The sequence below is a fragment of the Athene noctua genome, chromosome 12, assembly GCF_965140245.1.
Source record: "Athene noctua chromosome 12, bAthNoc1.hap1.1, whole genome shotgun sequence".
Classification (NCBI taxonomy): domain Eukaryota; kingdom Metazoa; phylum Chordata; class Aves; order Strigiformes; family Strigidae; genus Athene; species Athene noctua.
Window position 1 is genome coordinate 21,225,563 of NC_134048.1, and position 21,342 is coordinate 21,246,904.

Sequence of the window (21,342 nt, forward strand, 5' to 3'; positions counted from 1 at the left end):
AATGGCTTCCAAAGGTGCTGGGCACCCAAAAGGTTTTCAAAACTTCCCAGACTGGACCCTGCTGACATTTAAGTGTCCTCCACCTCCCTCTCCATCAAGGCACCTGAGGACACCCCCTTCAATGCTGCAGGAGCATTGCATCACTCTTTCACAGCATGCAAATACAGACAATTCCTCCAGGAACCTGCCCGGTGTGGTGCTGGCAGCGCAGGCAGGGCCCCGCGGGCAGCGCAGGGCGGCGGGCAGCAGGCACGATCGTGTTCTGCTGCAGGGCACACGGCCTGGCAGCCAGCACAGGAGCAGCCATGGGGGAGACGGGACTGCCCCTTCCAGGGCAACCAGCCCTCGGGAGGGTCCAGCCACGTCACTAACCTGCTGCAAGAGGTCTCCCCCCTCCCCGGGATGCGGGCGCTCACCGCAGCAGCACCATTGCCAGAGCTTTACCCCGAACAAGGATCCCCACTTTTTTTTAAACTCAGCACCAGGAGACAGCTTGAGAGATGACGGGCCCCAGCACTTCGAGGTAACACCAGGGATGGGCATCCAGGGTGGATTTATGTCAGTGCACGGCCCATCATCTTCCTCTACTGATGAAGAGGATGATGGAGGAGCTGTACCAACATGCCCTGCGTCGGGGAGGAGCTGGCAGTGCTGCTGGGAGATCTGGTTCCCCCCAGGGCTGCTGTCCACAGGCAGCTCCATCCGACCCTCATGACAGAAATTAAACACATTCTGCTCTGCTTACAGCTATTACTTAGATAATTTCTTTAGTGCTCTCAGCTGTTTGCTGGGGTCATGGCTTTGGTGGTCCAAGCATCCTGGCAGCATCCCATGTACATCCCACAGCTCACTGCTGCTCCAAACCAGCAGGACCAGCCTCACCAATGCTTCACAACGTCCTCAGCAGATGCAAAACCCTCCAGCAAACCACCACATGTAACTCTCAGCCTCCGCGTTGGAAAACACAGCAACGGGATCAGCCCTTGGTATAATTTCTCCCCTCTGCATGGAGTGGATCCCAGGCTTGTGTTTTCCTGCATGAAGTCTCCCCCAAATTCATCCCTTCTGGCTTTTTCAGCTCACATTGGCATAGAAGCTTAGTTTTAATTTTAAGCCAAATAAGCACGATTGTATCTATTTCCCTGAAGATGATAAGGCACATCGCGGGCTGGATTTGCAATCTCACTACTTCATTTATTTAGTTCTTCTTGGAAAACAGATAAGCTTGCCCATCCAAAGGCAGCATGCACGCCCGCACTTTATCACAGCAATGCCTCTGTCTTTTCATGAAGAACTGGAAATGCTCAAATTATTAACTATCAAAGCAGAACACTTTAGAAATGATAGAACGGCACAGAAATTGTAAAGGAAAGCAGATCAGTTGTCTGGAAATCTCCCAACAGCTAATACGCTCAAATTGTAATCTAAATGTCTTTTTGTTTTCAATTGTCTGGGATTAGGGTTGGGAAAAGACTCAATTATTCTACTCAAACTCTTCTGAATTATTTATGAAAACCAAATAAAGGATAAATTGGGCACTGATGAACCGAGGACCTGGCGGCGAAGAGAAAGTTGGGTACCAGAAAACAAGCAATTTTCCCTCAATAGGAGTGTTTACTGTTTCTCCCCGTCCGCAGGAGCTGACAAATTGTCTCCGAGGCTCGGCTGCCCTGCTCCCCGCTCCCCCCGCAGCCCTGGCCAGGCTCCGTCCTCCCCTTCCAGCCCGGCAGTGGGATCCAGTTTATTGCTTATCGATCTGCTGGCAAGGGGCAAGGCCAAACCAAGACGTGCACTTTATTACCTCTGCTTGCTCGGGAACCTCGGGCAGGTTTCAGCGATGCTTGGAGACGCATCGCACCGATGCCCAGGGGCCGGCCTCACCCTTTCCTAGCATCAGCTTTAAAGATGGGGAAAAAGAACAAGAAATTGCAAAATCCCAAGAGAGTTTTGCCTTTGTACTTTCAAGCAAGAGGGACCAGGAGTTGGGTGTGCTCGTGCAGCCCTGAGCACCCACGGCAGGATCAGCCCTGCACCCACCATCACCTTCCCACACTGTCCGCAGAGCGACAGATTATAACATGCAAAATGCAGGTGTCTGTGGATATTACAGTGATGGATAAAGCGTAAGAATTGATAAAAATACCCAGGAGATACCGTTCCTCAGCACAAGTGTACCGAACGAGGCGGCAGCAGCAAACCATCATGTTCTGGATGAAAGCAGCGCTCGCTGCAGCTCAATGCAGCTCGATGCTCCCCTGCCACTGCCATTCCCAGAGCAGCCCATCGGCCTCCCGGCTGGGTTTCCCTGCTCATCCCCATGTCGCTCACACACGAGGCAGCAGGTTAATTCCTCGTGGGATCACACTGACCAGGCTCTACCAGAGCAGCCCCAGGAGGACACCGACACCCAGGCCACCAACACCGACGTCCTGCGGCTCCAGCCGTCCCACCCTCCGCATGGAGCAGCTGCCTGATCACACACACAGTCCCATCCAGATCTTTCTGCACATAGGAAACAACTTCTAGGCAATTACTGCTCCTTGAACCAAACAACCACCGGGCAGTCGCAGACTTGAGCTCCCCCCTCCTGTCCCAGCACCGTCACTGCCAGCCACAGCCCGGGCCTGGGGATCCAGCCGCTCCGGGGTGGCTCCACTTCCAAGGCCTGCAAGCCTTTACATCACCCTTGGCACTCACTTCTTGCAGGCAGGACAAGACCAAATTACCAACCCCTACTGTCTCCCCATCCTTCCAGCCCACCAGTTTGCAGTTCTGGACTGACTGCCTCGCTTGGACTGCTGGTCCTGGTGGCCCATGAACACGAGAAGTCACTGGGACACCAAAGCCACTGCATTCCCCAATGATACATCAGTACTGTTTGTTATTTCTGCAATCTGTTGTCGTGAGGCGAAAGCTATGTGGATTTTCTCTCTTGAAAAAAAAAAAAAATTAAATCCCCCCCAGCTGATTAAATGTAACACATCTTCCGATTTTCACATCCTAAGGCTTTACTTGGATCCAGCCTGGCGCGGGAAGGATGCGCCTGTGGTTAAGGCAGGGATCTGCAAGGCTGGGGTTGCGTTCAGCCCCTCCCCGAGCCACAAACACCTCGTCCATCGGCCACTCCACCTCACAAAGGATCTGCTGCTCCCCCCGCCAGACGCAGCCGTTCCCTGCACCCCGAGACAGCTGTGAGGCACCTCTGGGAGCTCTCGCAGGGATTTGTCCCATGCCTGGACAACCTCAGAGAGGAACACCGACCCCTGGGAGGAGATGCCACGGCATGTGGGACGGGAAGGACGATGGGCACACCGTGAGGCATCCGAAAGGCTGCATGGGATCCCGTCCCTCCCTCAACAAAGGGCTCGCAGGCTGTGCCGCTCTGCAGCAGCGTTCCTCCTCCTCTGCCCCTCTCCGAGCCTCTCCACCACCTCTCTGTGCAATCCTCGTTATGAATTTCCAGGTTCTCTGACTCACTCACAAACCCCTCTAATAAAGAGGCCCAGCAATCTCACGGCTATTCAGCTTCTACTGTCAAGGACTTGGCCTTCCAGGTGACGGCACCGTAGGTCCGAGCCCACCGATCATCCCCTCAGCCCCAAATACCAACCCAAACGCACCGAATTCAGATCCCGTGGTAAGGACTTTCTGCTCGTACGAAACCAGCTCCTGGGTGAGAGCCAAAAAGCCGTATCTGTTTTGAGCTTTAAATCGAAACGAAAAGAAACACTCGTCTAGCGCTGGTTTTAATCAGCTTTTAAAACAGCAGCCAGCCCAGGGATTGCCGTGCAGGATCTGGCGCAGACGATCGCACCCGGCGAGGCAGCACGGCCTCAGCATCACCCGACACGGGTATTCAGCTGGGGCCGCCGGCGCCTGCCGCAAACCAGCCCGAGGGAAAACCGGCTCCGAAGGGACCAGGCGGCTCAGCCAAACACAGATGGGCTCCAGCAGGCCAGATCCCAGCACACGAGGCTTTCCGAGCCAGCAGGAATTGTGTTACCCATTTTCCCCTACATCTGCACCCAGATGACCTTAGAGAGCTTTTAGACCTTGCTCCTGGGGCAGAGGGAGAAGCTCTGTTCTCACTCCCAGTCCCAGAATGGGATGCAATTTCATTTATATGCAAAAATATCTGTATCCCTGAAAAGTTTTAGCATCAAAAAAAACCCCCACCTTTCCAAAGCACTGGTATGAAATGTAAGAGAAAGAGAAATGAAGCCCATCATTCCAAATCAAGTGTATGCTGGAAAGTGCAACATGCTCCCTAGGGAAAGGGTGGACAGGAGGGGTGGGAATGGCCTGGCCACAGCCTGCATCCGAAATCTCGTATTTGCATCTGCTCCCTCCTGTAACCAAGGAATCTCAGCCGTCCCGCCATGCCCCGGCAGTGCTGCGGGATCCGGCCCCGACGACCTCCCCGCAGCGAGCACGGGCGGCGTGGGGCTCCCAGCATCACGCTGAAGGACAGGTGACAGCAGGTCATGGCGCAAAGATGTGGGAGTGGTTTTTTGATGCCAAAATAACAGGTTTTCTTTAGGTTCTGGTTCAACATTCTCTTTTCCCTTGACTGCAATCCTGGCCCGTGTACCCCCCCCCCAGCCATAACCCCCTTCCTCTATCCACGCTGGGACAGAGGGAGTCTCCGGCCGCCTCTTTTGCAGGGCTCCCTCCTCATTTTCCAGCCAGTGCTATTAGCCCTTCACCCTCTCAAGCATAAAATTGTTTGTTGTAGCTCATGAGTCACAAGGATTTTTAGAGAAAGAGAAAACAACGGGAACAATGGGAACCCTGGGAATAGTTTTTGGTTGTACAAACTGTCTTCATATCAGCTTGAGCCGGCACCTCCGTGGGTGAACCCCTCAGCTGCCCAGCACCATTTCCCTGCCATTATATCCCATTTTTCCAGTCTTTTCTGAAATGAGACAAGCAGCAATATTCAGTAGCAAGGCTCCAAAACGCGGCAATGCCTGGTGTGTGTAAGCAGTGATATTATCAGCCTGTGGTGAAAAAAATACTTAGTCTCATGTTCATTTGGGAGTCAGCCTGCTATCTCTTCATCTAGTCTTGTTCCTCTCAAAATGCTGAATGTTAAAGATTCAATGAACAACAGAATTTAAAATAGGAACAAGAAGCATTTTTGTCTGGCCCTTCTCAGCATTCAGAAGACAATGGTATTAATCTGTTATCCCCAAGCCAGCTTGGGAAAAGCGACAAAGCCGCTGCAGTCAAACCTTTCAACAGAGACGGATTTTCTCCTCGCCCAGCCCAGTAAAAGCATGTCCAGTCTTGCTTGGCCATACTCATAAAAGCCCTTCTTCAAGCATGCGGAGCGTGGGGACTAAATTCACTTTTCACTGGGTCATTATATACCTACTGCAGGGCAAAACCCAAGACCTAATGCGCTAAGAATTACTTTTTAGAAGGATGAGGATGTTTATTAAAGGGGTTAAATCCTTGTGAAGAGATATAAAAAGCCATCTTTCAAAACATGGAAGTAATATCTAAACAAGGCAAGAAGAAATTAATGTAAATTGTATAAATTTGTGGTTTCCCCTTCATCTTGAACCCTGCCTGCAGCTGCAGTCCCCTCATCTCCAGAAGCTCTGGCCCGAAGGAGAAGGGGGATGAGGATGTCCGGTGAGAGGAGCAGCACCCACAGAGGAGAGACAAGACTGCACAGGGCTCTTCAGCTTAGAAAAGGGACTGCTGGAGGGAGGGTCAGGGGTAGTTTGCACAAAAAAGCAGGGCTTCCCCCCTCCCCAGTACATTCCAGCAGTGCAACTCACTGCAGGGTAGTGGTTGGGATCCCAAACCGTTCAGGAGCTAATGACTAACCCAGTGGCTAAGAGCGACTCAGAGGCAGCATCCGAGGGAGTCCCCAGGCCGCTGATGGCTGGGAGCTGGCAGGTAGAACCAGCGCCTCTATTACACACTTGCCTTGTTCTTCTATCCTCTCCTCACACACTGACAACTGTTCCCTGTCAGAAAAGAGGAGAGAGGGCTTGATGACTGCAGTCTAACCAGTGAGGCTTGTGCTCATATCCCCAGCAGCCCTATAGCCAGGGGCAGGATTGCACTAATGCGCCACTAAAAGCAGCAGAAATCCATACTTCAGGCACATCTTATTCCCTGCTGCAGATTCAGCATCCAAGACAGGGAGGACCTGAGCGAGCATCCCCCTCCCTCCAGCTCCTGGGGCAGGGAGCAGGACCAGCATCACCTCGCAGGGCTCCTTGGCTGGCAGAGCCCAGGGATGGCTACCAGTCACCACGCTCCGTTTGAGGCCAGGTTCAGAGACAAACGAGCTCTAATGAGATTAATTAAAATGACCAGATTGGTAGGCTGCTATCACTGCAGATGCAAGAAGCCGCTGGCAGCTGCCCACGTCCATCCCCTGCCTACAGGCAAAGGCAGGGCAGGAGAGCCATGCCCACGCCCGGGGCACCTTCAGCACCCTGCCAGGCTCTGCCCCCAGGTCTCCGCTGCCCAGGCGTGGGGCAGGGGAGGACAAGTGTCACCTCTGCAAGGGAGGCAGCTGAGACAGAAGCCTGGTGCCTGGGACACGTCAGGAAAGAGCCCGGGCAGAGCCCCGTGACAGGCACAGATAAATATAATCACCCTCCCTGGCAGTGGCCCCCTTCGCGGATGTTTACAAACAGCTCAGTACTTTTCCATGTTAAGAAGCTTGTTTTTCCAGATGCCTTGTATCGGGTGGTTTTTAATGTGTATAGTTAATCCCTTCTCACAGAGTCTTTCATAATAAACATCACCCCCTGACCTGGCTAATAACTATGCAACACTAATGCCTTTGATTTTTTTATCTCCTGCTCAGGTTGTCAGGGGGAATGCAGACGGCAGCTCGCAGAGAAATGGGGACACGACTTTGAGAGGGGCAGGATTGCTCGGCGGTTACACACACACACACAAGCCCCCCCATCCTGCAGCATCCCCCAGCCTGTCCTGCAGCATCGTCACTCCTCGGGACATGCCCAGACCCTCTGCACCTCGACAGCAGCTCAGCTCTTCATAAAGCTACAACCTACGTGCAAACCTGGAGTTTGAGTTACATTTGAAATTGCTTGTCCAGCCCCAAAATGTCTGGGGCAGACTGGCCCGGGGGGGTTCAACATCTGATAATACATTAGTCATGCTCTCCCCGTTACCTTCCTGAGGTTTCCATCCAAAGTGGGACAGCAAAGAGAAAGGCACTTCACTATTTCATGTGAAGTAGTTTGACAGTGGTATGGTTTATGTTGTACACTTCTCAGGACTCGCTCCAGCAGGACACAATGCCCATCCCAGCCTGTGCCTGAAAACCTCCAGGGCTCCTGCAACAAATCCCCCAGGATGTGCCAAACCCTTCAGCATTTCACAGATGATGGGCAGTGGACCCTACCCATGGACCAGACAGGCCCTCACCGTAAGAGCAGAAGTTGGGTCACTCATGGAAAAGCTCAGAAGGTGCCATCGTAGAGGAAATCCATAACCCAGCGCTCACTGGGGTGACCTTCAAACCATCACCGTGCACCACTACAGGTCTCGGACCTGTCGCATGGGGCAATCCCAGGTCTACCCTCAGCGACAAACTCTCCTGACTCCTGGGTTTCACCTGGAGCTGGATTCAAGCAGACCTGGATGCCAGTGGCCATGGGGAAGATGCTGGGTAAGGGGAGTAAAGCTGAGATCTGGACCTCTCCCATCTGCTCAGGTTCCCACCACGCTTTTGTATAAGATGGTTTGTCAGCTTGAGCATCCGTGCCAAACTCCAACTCGAGTAATTACACATCACGTCTCCAAACTCCCCTGGAGTTTCAGCTCAGATACGCCACCAGAGTTCGCTTTCTGGCCCAACTGTTGCTAAGCTGGGCACTATTAAGCTTTTGCTCCACTTTATTTGTTCCAGATCTATGTTTCACTGAGAACTGTCCTCTGGGCACCACAACACAGCGTGAAGGAGGGGGATGAGCCCGGCCTCCACAGGCCCCACATCTGATGTCTCCCTGGGTGCTGTGGACTAGGATCTAGTTTTCACTCCAGCTGTTGCAGAGCAGCAAAGCCTGGATCCAGGTCTAACCATCCTTCATAAAGTGCAGAAGCATTTCCACTCGGAGTCTTGGACTTATATCCCATAACTTCATTAGCAGCCAGGTAAACTCCTAGAAAGCTAATTCACATTAAAGACAAAAGTCTGTACCAGTGATGCAGAAAGAGATGTCCCAACGCAGGCTCTTCTGGAGGATTTTACTGGGCAGCAGCAGGGTGGCACGGATGGCACTGCTGGTGACACACGAGTCACATCCTCACACATCTAACAAGATCTAACGCCGGGCATCTCCACAGGACTCCTGACAGCACCGACACAGCCGATGTGATGCCTTCACAGACACGTCGGGCACAAGGATGGGCATTTATTTCAGAGAGGGGGTAACGCTGCCCCAGGAGGAGGAGACACCTTAAACGCTTCAGTTTTTCTGGGGGGGATTCAGATCACAGAATACGCCCCCTCACCCATTTCCAGAGACAGATCTATAACTAAAAAATGACATTACCAGCCCCAGCGGGCAACCTTCCAATAGCCTTGTCAGCAGCCAGTGACATCTGCACCCCGGGTTCTTTGCTCTCCGGAGTGTTTCCAATTACCTCAGCTGGTAATAACAGTTTTTCAGCCCCTCTCTTTACCCAAGGCACAAACAACTCGAACTTTTTAAGTGTCTGTCCACCACCAACACGTTAGATGTATCAATGTAAATCTGTCAGAGTGGTAAGAACTAAAGTGCAGCTGTAATTCAGGCAGTGACCACAGGAAAACCTCAAAATCTCTACTCAGCTTGATGCAAAGGGAAGATGTTAGAGAGGTTTGTGCTTACCAGGCCACAGCCTCAGCAGAGGTGTAACATGAGGGCTTGGGAAGGAGTTTACAGCCTGCAAGCATGCGTTAGCCATGCCAGATTCACCTGATTCTAAACTGAGCACTGTTTGACTCCGGACCCTGGTCCAGAGGAATGTGAGAACAATGTCCCTCTGGCTTCGCTCACGCTGCTCTGGAAATGAAGATGACCACTGCTAAACACTGCAGTTGCTACAACAGCAGCTCATGCCTAGTATAGTTTCCATGTCTAGTGGAAATGTATCCGAGGCACCCAAGGTAAAACAGCATCGTCCCTTCCAGCACAGCCCTCAGGAAACCCAGCTCCTCCTGAGCCCGTCCCAGTCCCCGCACTGCAGAGCTGCCAGGGGCAACCTGGGCAATGCCCTGCGGGGTGGGCAGCGCTGCCAGGAGCGAGGAGGAACCCTGCAGCAAGGTCAGGCACCAGCGGCCTCAGCTTAATGCCCTTGAGCCCCGTGACAGGAGGAAACCAGCACAAGGTAATCTGCAACTCAGCTGTGCCGTCTCTCCTTTCACAGCGCTCTGTACCTCCCCCTTACTCACGGGGAGGAGCCTCCACCCAGCCACCCTCCCCTGGCATCAGTGCTATGACCTGGGCTGGTAAGGAAAGGGCACCCGGGTGGGCCCCCAAACCAGGCACCCTCAGCGTGTGGCCACCCCGACACCGCAGGACCTCCCAATCCCACTGAACTCAACCTCTCCCCATTGCATCAACAGGGGTGGAGGGGGCACAAGGAGCCCCCCACCCCGCACCAGAGGTGCCCACCGGGTACCTCCGCCCGCTCCCTCCCAGCAGAGCGGAGCCGGGGGCTGAGCCCGGCGCCGCTGGTGGGAGCGGTGGCTCTGCAGCCTGGGCTCTGCCTTCGTGGAGGATGCCCTGTCCCGGCACCCACCACCCACAGCCAGCTGTGGGCACGCTGGTGGCCACCACAGCTGGGCAAGCACAGCCCCGGGAGAAAAGGCAAAAGCCTAAAAGCCACGTACCTCAGAGGGCTTCTTCTCCTTCTGCCGTGACCAGGCGGATTTGGTATTTGGAATTTTGGAGCATCTGGAGGCGGACGTGGTGTGACCTGCAACGAGGCAACGCAGGCAGGTTACCTGGAGAAGAGCCAAATTTTTTTCCCTGGCTTTGTCACCAGCCCCACTGCCGCTACCCAGACTCAAGCAACGCTTTGGGTCAACACTAAAAGGCAGCAACACCTTGGCAGGGCATTATTTCTGTGCACATCCCTGGATACATCACCAAAATACATTTTGGTGCTTTCCTGCTGCTGTAGGCGATGAAATACAGGCCTCTGAAATTTAAAAGCACTGTTTTCAAATGCAGACATCAGAAATGAGAAACCTAAAATCATGAGTAAGAATGGCTTCTAAGAGGGAATGAGCCAGGGCCCACTCCTGGAATCATGAATCTATTGGGATCAGGAATTAAGACTAAAAATTTTCTAACAAGGATATTTAAAGACAAGCATCTGAACTGCTCAAGGACTCCAGACCCCACGGTCAAAAATATTGACTCAAATGGGTAAAACTCCTCTGCCTACACCAGGACCAGTCATTTCCACGCCTGTGTGCAGTTCAGCATCTAGGGGGAACCACGCAACAGGACACATCGAGCCAATGCACTTTACACTTTTCAGCAGTAGGAGAGCGTTTGCTCTGGGATTTGGGACTACTTCACTCTGGAAGTCTTATGAATGAACTCATCATCCTGACTGGAGCCGTATCATCACCGCGAGGCAGGGGCAGCTAAAGTCTGAAATGTGCTGGGACCACTTACGTTATGAATCTTTATTTCCAACCCATGTGTGTTACTATCGGTTAAAAAGAAAAAAAGCTGTATGTATTTGGTAATAATAAATAATCAACTAATTATTGGAATCTTTTTATAATCACACAGCTGGGTCTTCTGTATAACAGGATCCCTCCAGACTCTAATAAAAATGTTTCGGGGGGGGGGGTGGTGGTGGGGTGTGCAACAAATAACTATCGATAGCCCTATCTAACACTAATTTTATCCTTGGATGACTGAACAGGAGGGAACACCACATAAGCAACTGCAAAACACGACGGAGCCATGCACGCAAGGACTTCAGGAGGGGCTCTGGCCAGGAGCTGAGCTGGCACAAGGGACAAGGGCTGTCCTGGGTACGGTGCCACCGTGGTGGGAAATGTCCCTCATGAGCCCAGATAACTCTCACATGACTATTTTTGCTCGCAGGGGAAGAGGCACTAGTTCACCTTTCCCTCTTTATTTGATAAACCCACTTTCTTGTACTTCTTAAAATGAAGCCCAGATCTGATAACATCAGTCATTCCTGTAGGATGGCTGTTGTCTGACTGCATCGTCGGGCTAGATGTCATTAGAGCGGGCTCCACATAAATGCATTTTTTTAAAATCAGTAACAGGGCTGTGTAAACAAAGCCCACAGCCGAAGCCCCTACGCCGCAGCCGCTGGGAACTGCTGCTGTACTTGGCGAGCTGCTCAGAGCACTGCAGCAGCAGAGCCACTGTTTATACTGAGAGATCGAGCCACTAATTTCCACCTTGCCCCCTCTTCTCAAGCTGCAACTGGTGCTACAAGTATGCAGACTCAGATAACATGCCACTACCATGCTTCCCTGGTGGAGGCATAAAAATTGTTCACAATTGTTTACAATTATCCTGCAGGAGAGCATTTGTCAACAGCTTAGATATCACCTGCAGCATAAATATCCAAGCCCAACAGAGATAAGGCCATGTTGTTTAATACCGTGATTAAAGATGCCTTACCCCGAAAGGCAGAGAAGCCAGCTAGCACAGCTCGGCTCGGTAAGCCTTTGAGCATCTGGGGATTAGGAGATGGGAAGTTTGGAGCACTGCTTCCAAAACAAACCCCTTTCTGAGATAGAGATGTTTTATTTTACAAGAAGCGAGCAGCGTTGACAGAGCCTGCAACGCTTTCCACAGGCACGGCTCAGACCCCCCCGCAGGGCTCCAGCAGGATGGGGGTCCCCTCCAGCAGCCAAACAGCAGGTTCCCGTCGGCAGGAGCGGTGCAAACTCCGCTCATGCTGACAATTTTTTTGGCTAAAGCTGTGGGAACAGCAGCCAAACCCAACGAGATCAGCCTTTCCACAACCCCCTGTAATCTCCCCATCATCCTGTTAGGAAAAGGCCCATAAGTTTAGTGTCTTTAGCAAAGTCCTTTTCGTTCTCGGATATCCAAAAGCCAGATCCTGTAAAGTGTGGAGAGCAAATTCCCAGCACGGCCCAGATGAAATTACTGTGACATTTGTAAGAAACCAAGAGCAACTAGTAGGAAACTCCAGAGCCCAGACAAGGGATTAGACTAGTGCCTGGAGGGTGCTGAACACTAAGGCACTGTGGTATGTCTGCAGTGGGTGAAACCCTGGAATCAGTGGGAGAGGAAAGCGCTCTATTTATAGCCAAAATTCAGCACATTTGCACGTGTTTATTGTTGAGCACATGCTTCTGTGCTTTCCTGAATGAGGATGAAGTGAGGTAGATGTTGAAAAGCAAGCATGGGCTTGCAAGCTTTGCTGGCTTGAGCCTTATCCCTTTTCCCACATTGCTCTTCAGCTCGCAAGCAGGGAAACAAGGCAGCTCCGGTTTTACCCTGACTCCAGTAAAAACTTCCCTTTCCCCCAGTACAACTCAATCAAGAGCTAACTAGTCTCAGGCTGCTCACAGGAAAGGACAACTTGTCTACAAAGGGGGTTTGCTTCGTTAGCAGATTTGCAATCAGCAGCTCTGCCTCGCCCAGACTCCTCACACGAGGGAGACACTCTCATCAGTTAAGAGGAGCCACAGCCGGGTGTTTAAATTGATATCAGCTTGTTGCTGCATTTCTGACAAACCCAGCCCGGCGCACAATTCACTGTGCAGAGACATCCCAGTAAATGCAGTTTCCTCCTCTCTTTGCAAAGTAATTATTCAAGCGTTTTCCCTGCTGGAGGTGAATCTCATTCAAAGCCTTGAATTAAAGGTCTTACTGTCAGTGGTGTCTGAGTTATCACTGCTGATCGAGTACTTGCGTCGTTTTTCTTCCATCTGTAACAAAAGAAATTGAACATTACACTTAACGCCCAGGAAACTCCTCTCAGCACCAAATCACTGTAATCTCTGAATACCTGCAGCACACCATGTTATCCCAGCGCCAGCCAGTGTTTACCCCCAGGACAAACAACCACCCAGAGGCTTAAAATTAAAAAAAATTAAAAAAAAAAAAACAGTCCTCATAGGGCTTTCTAAAAAACTTTAAGGGTGCCAGTGCTTCTCGAGCAGCTTTCCCGGCTCCTAGGAGGTGCAGTGAGTGCTCTTCCATCACTCAGCACTGCCTGGCAATTTGCCCATGTGGGAGATTCACAACCAAAGGGCTCTCGCTCTGCAAGAGCATCACACCCCCCCCCCCGAGGATGCCTCACCATGAACCCCAGGACAAAAAGACATCCTGTGAACCATCCGTCTGGGCTGTAAATTTAAGCAGCAGATTGACAGAAGAATGGAAACTCTGCACACTCTCAGTATGTCTGCAGGGGGAAGTCCGAGCATCCCGGCGCCCAAGAGGACTCCTGTGTACAACAAGCCTGGGGTTTTACCCTCTGACTCATCTTCCCACTCAGGCGGTATCTTACTTCTTTTAAGACTTCTGGTCTATCTGTCACACAGCCAGTAGGTGCTAGCCAGGCCTGAAGCACCCTTCCCATCACCCAAAGCTGCTCCGCAGGCTCTGGCACAGGCGTGCAGCCCCCCACCGGCACCACAGCCCCCGGCGGGGTCAGCGAGCAGCTTCTGCACAGCTGCTGTGACTTCTCCATCCTCTCAGAGCAAAACCACGGCAGCGGGTACCACCGCACCCATCAGGACAGGAGATCCTTTTCAAGCTCAGCTGCTGATCTGCTTTGTGACTTTGAACAAGCCACAGAACCACTTGAAATCAGCGGTTTCTCCTAAACTCGCCCCTCTTGAGCTGAAAGTCAAGTACCTGTACCAGCAGGTGCTTTAAAAAAAAAAAAAAAAATGCTTTAAGTTTTGAAGACCAGTGTGGCTGGTGGCTGATCAGTGTGGCCCCCAACACAGGGCTTGGGGAGCTCTGGATGGAAAGGGACCATGGACCAGACAACAGTCCAACAGGCTGTGAGCTAAAATACACCTGCAGAAAGCGATGTTAATCTCGTGGAAATCTTCCTAGTACTCTCTGAGATACTTTATAAGAATCCAAGGTTGTTAACATGGCGTGCACACCACTGCTTCCACGAATGGTAAGTGGGAAGGGTAACTAAACGTTGGTTTTGCGTGGTACAGTCACAACAGGTACTAGCTGCACACAGACGGGATAGCAGGCTAGAGCACGTCATTTCCCCCACAACAGCAGGCAAAGTCCCACATAAACATATTTAAAAAAACCCTTGCAAAAATAAAAACCTTGTATTTTACAATATATGTGCTATGTTTTACCACAGCATTATAAGGGATAATACTACAAAGTAGCACAAACATTTTAACTGTCAGTGTGGCGGTAGGGCACTGCGCTGTCAAAACATGATTTAAAACATTCCTTGAGAAAATGGCAATATCAATACTTTCCCCCAGTGATTAAAGGGGAAACATGTTATTAAACCATCCTTGTTCCAAGTAGCCATTAGATTTTGCTTGGGGAAAATGATATTGAAGACAGCAGTTTACTTACTTTTAGTGGAAATCCTACCTGAACCTTTCAAACCTACTGGGTTGGAAGTGGCAAACAGGCTTTTGGAGCACAAAGCTGGAACAACGATTTTATTGACTCTGGATTTCCTAGTCACAGAGATTAAATACGCCAAAGTCAATGGGGAAAAGAAACACCTGAGCTGAAGCAAAGGAATGCTAGTGATACCCAGTGGGATTTCCAGTGTTTCCCATCTCTGCCTTTACAGCAAGATGCTATTGACATCACTCTCCTTCCGAGGGAGGGGAAAATATACATGATATATATGACACAGCACAGGTGTAAGGATGCTGGGACTGGTTTTGGCTCTGATATAAACGTGAGAAGATGCACTGATCATCCCCTTAATGAACCGGGTCCCTGCATTCTGCTCCTGTCCCACACAACACACTTTGATGTGCTCACTATAGAACAGTATGAATTTACATTCACATACAGAGGTGGCTCACATTGCAGCTAAAATAGTGGCTCTACTTCAATAAATCATTTTGCCACTGTTTGGCAGGATCCAAGACAGCATCCACCGAACCAAGCTGCATTAAACTGGCCCTGAATGAAATTCTGGCTTGAGCGAAGTACGGACATCTCGGAACACAGCAGCACTGAAAGACAACCACTGCCTGGGTAGGGGATGGCAGACAACGGCCCACAGGTACCGTGTGCCTGAAGGGAGCAAAAATTTGGGGGCAAAACCACAGGGCTCAAGCAGCCCCTTTCTGAAAATGGTTAACTTCCAGGCAATGCTAAGAAGATGCTGTTTTCTGAGGGACTCCCCTTCTTGAGCAGCAGAACAGCACTAAACCACCTGGTACTTAACAGAAGAATTTACTGTAGAAGAAGGGTAAGTGGGCCATTTCCCCATCTGGAGCACACGGTTATAAAGTGTGACCCTGGTGGCATCCAGCTCGGGGGACCCATTGCCAGCATCCCTTGCACTCCCAGGGCCAGAGCTCCGGCCCCAACAAGTCTCACACAAAACAAGCTCTCAGGACCAATTCAGTTGGTGTACTACTGAGTAACTCCACAAAACACAGTCTCTGCTCCAAAATTCATCTTTTGTTTACATTAGAAGCTAATTTCACCTTTAACTGACCCATTCCCCGCATGGCATCATTATTAAAGTCATAAACAAATACCAAAAAAATTTGTCATACTTTGAAAAGGTCACTGTTAGGTCAAACTTGGCCCAAAAATCTAGCTTTTACAGAGCCAGAAACCAAGAGAAAAAGGTTTCTATGTATGCTTGCTTAAAAAATTCAAACAGAAACAGATGTGGGTTTCTTTTATAAACAAATGAACATCCCCCTGAAGTGTCTGCAACTCAAATCCACAGGCATAGTCCTGTGCTAATGCCTGGAAACCCAAAAACCGAGCTGCTTGCAAACTAACACATGTTCAGCATTGCCTTTGTTCAAGCTGAGAAAGGCAGATAAATGCTAAACCATGGAAGATGATGGCCCTCCATCAGCCTAAACAAATGTAAATCACTAGGGCCTTGGACAAATTAGCCGCAGGATTGGCAGTAAAACTGAGATGATGGCCTCAGGCTGCCTGGTCCTGCCTCACAGCAGGGGAGGGTTGGAGAGGAGCTTTTGGAGATGCAATTTTGCCCAGCTCATGCAACCTGGGAGAGGCGGAGGCAGCAGTGCCCTGGTCTGTGCCCAGATCCTGAGCTCCTTGTCCCACCCGGGCACTCCAGCCCCACGCTCACCAAACCAAAACGCCTCCTCCAGCCTTCAGCCAGCAAACAACTCCTCACCCTCTGGGGACCCCGCCACAAGCCCTGTGCTCTGGGGAATCCGCTGATGTTTCCCAGCTCCCCGCAAGCTCTTCTGTACATCAAGTCCACGTGGGATTCAGAGTGGGATCCCAGCACCCTGCGCAGGGGCTGTCTGCAGGAATGAACCAGCCTGGAGTGTAGCAAGCAAACTAGAGAAATTCATCCATGCCTTGCGCTCCCTGCTTCCGCAGGGAATAGGCACAGAAACCTGCATAAGTTGCAGGGTTTTTTTAAAAAAAAAAGAAAAAGTATTTGGTCGTCACCTCTTCCCAGCGCTCATCCGCACGCTGAGGGATGCGCCCGGTCCCCCTGCGCCGTCACCTCTGACGCTGTGACAGTTGAGCAACACCGGCTGAATTATGTGCTCTGTTTGTGAGCTGCAATGAGACTGCAGAAAAACCACTTCCCTGTTTGTTCTTCCAGCACAGAAATAGGAACACAAACAGAAACTAGTGCCCCCAGCGGCACCCACACTGCTCCGGCCAGCCCGGACCCCCGCTCCCAGGGACCCCCGGTCCCTGAGCCCCCATCCCAGCACCCCCGTCCCACCGCCTGTGCCCGGGCGGGTGACGTGGATGGAGTCGAGGGGCTGCTCTCCAACGCTTCGCCTCTGCCTTAACTATTCCTTTGCTCTGTCTAGGAATACCACCAGCCAGTTGTTAGAAAGTGTAATATGAAGGGTGGAGGGCTGGAAGGGACCAGCCTGTATGCTGCAGGAGGGTTGTCCTTGTCGGATTGCCTTTTCTTCTAACAATTCTGGAGCCAAGTGCTGCTACAGGAGGCTCAGAGAGAGGAGCTACAGGAGGCTCGGAGAGAGCCGCAGCATCCCCTGACACAGGCACAGCCCTCATTTCACAAGAACAGAACAAACTTTTCGACAGAAGGATGCGCGTCGGCTGTGCCAACAGCCCGTCAGCAAATCCTGGTGCACAGCCCTTCCACCTCAGGGGGAAGCCACGCTGCTCCTTCCTTCACCGCCCCGGTAACCCTGCGAAGGGAAAATCCAGAAGGGCACGATCCTGGTACCCAGTGGGAGCCCGACGGTGCCAGCCGGGGCTCGCCTGCCCCTTCACCTCCTCCACGGGCTACTCTCACCTCCAACATCTTCAGCAAGAGCTCAGCTGCCCAGGTGAAGAGAGAGCTATTCCTCCTCTCCTCCACAGCAAATCTGCTTGCTGTCTTGGCTCCCTGGGGCAAAATTTAATCTCATTTAAATTTAAAACAAAACAAGCCCTCGTTTACTTCCTGTGCTTTGCCTTTTTCCACATCTACAAGGGGATTTTTTTTTTCTTTACTACTCACAACTTTGCTTGCCTCTTCTGACTTGTTACCCTCTAATTATCCGGTTTTTTTCTTCAGCATGCCCAGACAGAGCACAGGTAATCAGAAAGGTTACAGCGGGCACTCGGGGCCACCCCTGCCTTCAGGCAGGAGGGAGCAGGCAGGGACAGGGACACAGGGCAGGGACAGGGACACAGGGACACTGTGCTCCTCACCCGCAGTCGGCTGCCCCATCCTGCAGGTCTCTGAGCATCCCCAACTCAGAGGAAAATCAACAGGAGTTATGGACACCCCGAGCTTTGTACCAAACACCCGGAGAAAGGCAAGGACCAGACCGGATTTCACACACCGTGGTGTGAGGACCACCTACCCACCAACTTTCCGAACTCGGTGTCAAACAAAACCAGGAGCCACCAATACTTTAAATGAATTGCATCTCCCCACCTACAGACCTAACGTGTACCCTCCCACCCTTTGCTCCAAGCCTTCATTTTTGGACATCAGCCTCAATTTTCCTAGGAAAAACAAATTTAACCTTTGATTTAACCTTTCTGCAAGCTATTTTTACTTCTATCTCAAGCTTATTTTAACCTCAGTAGCCAATAAATGCTTAAAGGTCAAGCACCATTCCTAAGAGCCGGGCTCCTTACCCCTGGGAGAAAAGCTGAGATCACTGATATTTTCTCCAAGCAAAATCCCCTCTTAGAAATGTCCCAGCGGTAGGAGGGTCTAAATAAATAATTTTCACCGTGGGTGCTGAGAGAAGGAGCTGGGAATTTTCCCCGTGAATGCCATCCTTCCCTTCCCACTCAAAAAGCGCGCAGGTATGGAGAAATTTTTTTTTTTTTCTCCCCCTAACTGCATCCGAGGTTGACAACTCAGCAGCTCCCCCCCCCCCCCCCCCCCGCCTTTACAGCGATTCCCAACTTCCAGGTCGCTGCCTCCATCCCCAGGAGCGGAACCGGGGAGCCCGGGGGGGTGAGGTGGGGGGGGCAGGTGAGGTGCTCCCAGCCCCGCATCCCAAAACCGATGGGAAGGGGCTGGAGCGGTGCGGGAACCGCCGGCTGCCCCCGGGGGGAGGAGGGAGCCCGGGGCAGGTGTGCGGCTGCGATCGGGGGGGGGGGTGTGTGTGGAAATCGCCTGGTGGGACCCCCCGGCAGGGTCACGGCGTGTGTGGGGGGGTGTCTTAGGGGAGGATGCTTTACGGGGGGTTGTTTTACGCGCCACGGATGGTGGGGGGAGAAGGGATGTTTTCGGATGATGGAGGAGGCGGGGGGGGGACGGCGGCCGCCTCCCGGGCCCGGCAGCCGGCGGCGGGGAAAGCCCCGAGGCCGGGAACGATGGGGAGGGAGAAGAAGAGGAGGAGGAGGAGGAGGAGGAGGAGGAGGAGGAGGAGGAGGGAGGGCAGGCGGGAGCCGGCAGCCGCCACGCCCCCGGGCACCGCCATCCCGGCCCCGCGCAACGCTCCGCGCCCGCGGGCCCGCCGCTCCCCGCGGCCCCAAAGGCGGCCCCGCGGTAGCGCTGCGCTGCCGCGGAGCACAAACACACACACACACACAACCCCCCAACACACACACAGCCCCCCACACCCCCCCACACCCCCCCTCCCCAAGCCCCCGGCACCGCGCATCGCCCCGAGGAGCCGCGGTGCGCGCCCCCTCCCCCCGGCGGGCAGGGCGCTCGGCAGCCTCTGCCGCAGTCATTAATTTGGGAAATAAAAAGGCGAAGCTGCGAGCCAGACCCTTTAAAAGTTCTTGTTTACATTCCCGCTGCCTCCCTCGTACACTTTAAAACAAGAGTGACCAACATGCGCAATCCACCCCTGGAAATGCTGCACATCCCCCGCCTCGCAGCCGGGAGAGGGGGGGGGGGGGAGGGAAAAGAAAAAAAAAAAATTAGAAAAAAAAAAATTAAATAAATACAAGCAAAGCAGGGGGAGCTGCAAAATAACCATCCGCTGCAAAATAAGCCCATTCCCGACGCCAGCCCCGCCGAGCCTTTACCTTTGCCAGGAGAGTGTCCTCCAAGAGTTGAGGCTGTCTCTCGGGTTACGGGCGGGGAGGAGGCGGGGGGCGGGGGATGCTCCCGCAGTCCCCGGCCGGGAGAGCCCCCTCGCCGCCTCAATCCGGTGTCATTGCCGGGGCCGCGCCGGCCGGGCCCTCCTCAGGAGCGCCCGCCCGGCAACTCCATGGATGCGGCCCCGCTCCCAGCCGAGATGGCCGCTCCGCCGCGGCCGGGCGAGCCCTGCCCGCCTGTTTCTCTTTCTTTTTTACCCCGCACTTCCTCAGGGCTCTCCTGGCCCCGCCGCCCGCCCCGGCTCCGGCAGGGAGGCGGGGAAGCGACTTTCGGAGCGGGGACGGATAATGGTGGCGGCGCTTCCACACACCACCCCCCCCCCCTCCCCAGCCACCACCACCCCCCTCCCCAGCTCTGCTTCGGCCGCCCCAAATCTTCAATTTCTTTCCCTCCTGCGCCGTTTTCCGCGCCCGAGCGCAGCGGCAGGACCAGGTGCGGGCAGCGCCGGTCCCATCCCGGGCCGTGCCGCCGCCCCGGGGCTCACCCCCCCGCCGGCCGCCGGGGCCCCATGGCGCTGCCCGGAGCCCCAGCGCCGCACGCCCGGAGCCCGCCGGCCCCGCACACTCACACTCGCACACTCACACTCTTTTTCCCTCCTCTTCTTCTTCTTCTTCTTCTCCCCCCCACCCCCCCCCACCCCGCTCCGCTCCCCCTCGCCGCGCTGTGCACAGGCGTACACGGGGCCGCTTCTGCAACCTTAAAAAAAAAAAAAAAAAAAAAGAGCTTATACTTAAAAAAAAAAAAAAACCTTTTGGCGCCATATTAATGACGTACTTAAAATTTGCCATTTCTCCTGCGTCAAAAAGACGGTTCTTGCCCATCGCGGAGCGGGCGGGGGCCGCGGTGCGAGGCCGCTTCACCCCCCCCCCCCCCCCTCCGCGTAGCAAACTTCCGCGGCAGCGGGGCGGGCCGCCAGCGTGGGAATGGAGCGGGGGGGGGGGCCGCGGTGTCTCCGCGCTGCTCCGCGGGAAGGGCTGCGCGGGCCGCGCCGGCACACGCGGCCGCACCAGGGGCGCGCAGCGCCTGCGGAGGGGCAGTAGCGGCTGGGCTGGAGATGCGGCTGCGGCAGCAAAGCCCCGGGGGGGGGTGTGGGGTGTGGAATCATCCCCCCCCTCCAAACTTCTCAGAGTTTCCGCGGAGAGACGCGGAGCAGCGCGGATGCTGCCCGCCCCGGGGTGACCCCGCCGTGTGCTCCCCAGATCAGCGTTTGGGCTCTGTGTGGCTCCGGGCTGCCTGGGGCCAGTTGTTTTACCAGGATAAAAACCAGCAACAACGCGCGGCTGTCGAGCTCGAATCGCTTTCTGAAATTAAAATAATAATAAAGGGATGGAGCGGTCCCGACAGCGTACAGCTTTCCAAACTCCCGGAGGCCCTAACGGGAAAACAAACTGCAGAAGTTGTCTTGCGCCGTTTTTAAACCATTGCTGCAAAAAATTAAACTTCAGGTTAAAGACAGTCTTTGGGTTACAATCCGCCATCATCTCTTGAATTCGTTAAGCCAGTCAGCTCTAAAACTGAGTTACGGGTTGGTAAAAACCATCGGGACCGCAACTAGAGCCACCGCAGCTACGGTAGTCAGGTGTCCCCTCCGCTGTACATCCCTGG

The 21,342-nt window shown here is 53.3% G+C and overlaps 1 protein-coding gene across 4 annotated transcripts in view; it reads right to left on the reverse strand.

Moving 5' to 3' along the window:
* JADE2 (jade family PHD finger 2) overlaps positions 1-21,342 on the reverse strand; it is a 92,277-nt gene that overhangs the window by 62,842 nt on the left and 8,093 nt on the right. For 2 of the 4 annotated variants that reach the window (XM_074916573.1, XM_074916574.1), the window contains exons 2-3: positions 12,886-12,943; positions 9,875-9,960 (exon numbers count right to left, since the gene is read on the reverse strand). In XM_074916573.1, the coding sequence (XP_074772674.1) occupies positions 9,875-9,960; positions 12,886-12,943 (144 nt within the window). Of the gene's footprint in view, positions 1-9,874; positions 9,961-12,885; positions 12,944-19,664; positions 20,354-20,511; positions 20,585-21,342 lie in introns of those variants that run through there. The other 2 variants (XM_074916576.1, XM_074916575.1) reach the window with 2 other exon arrangements.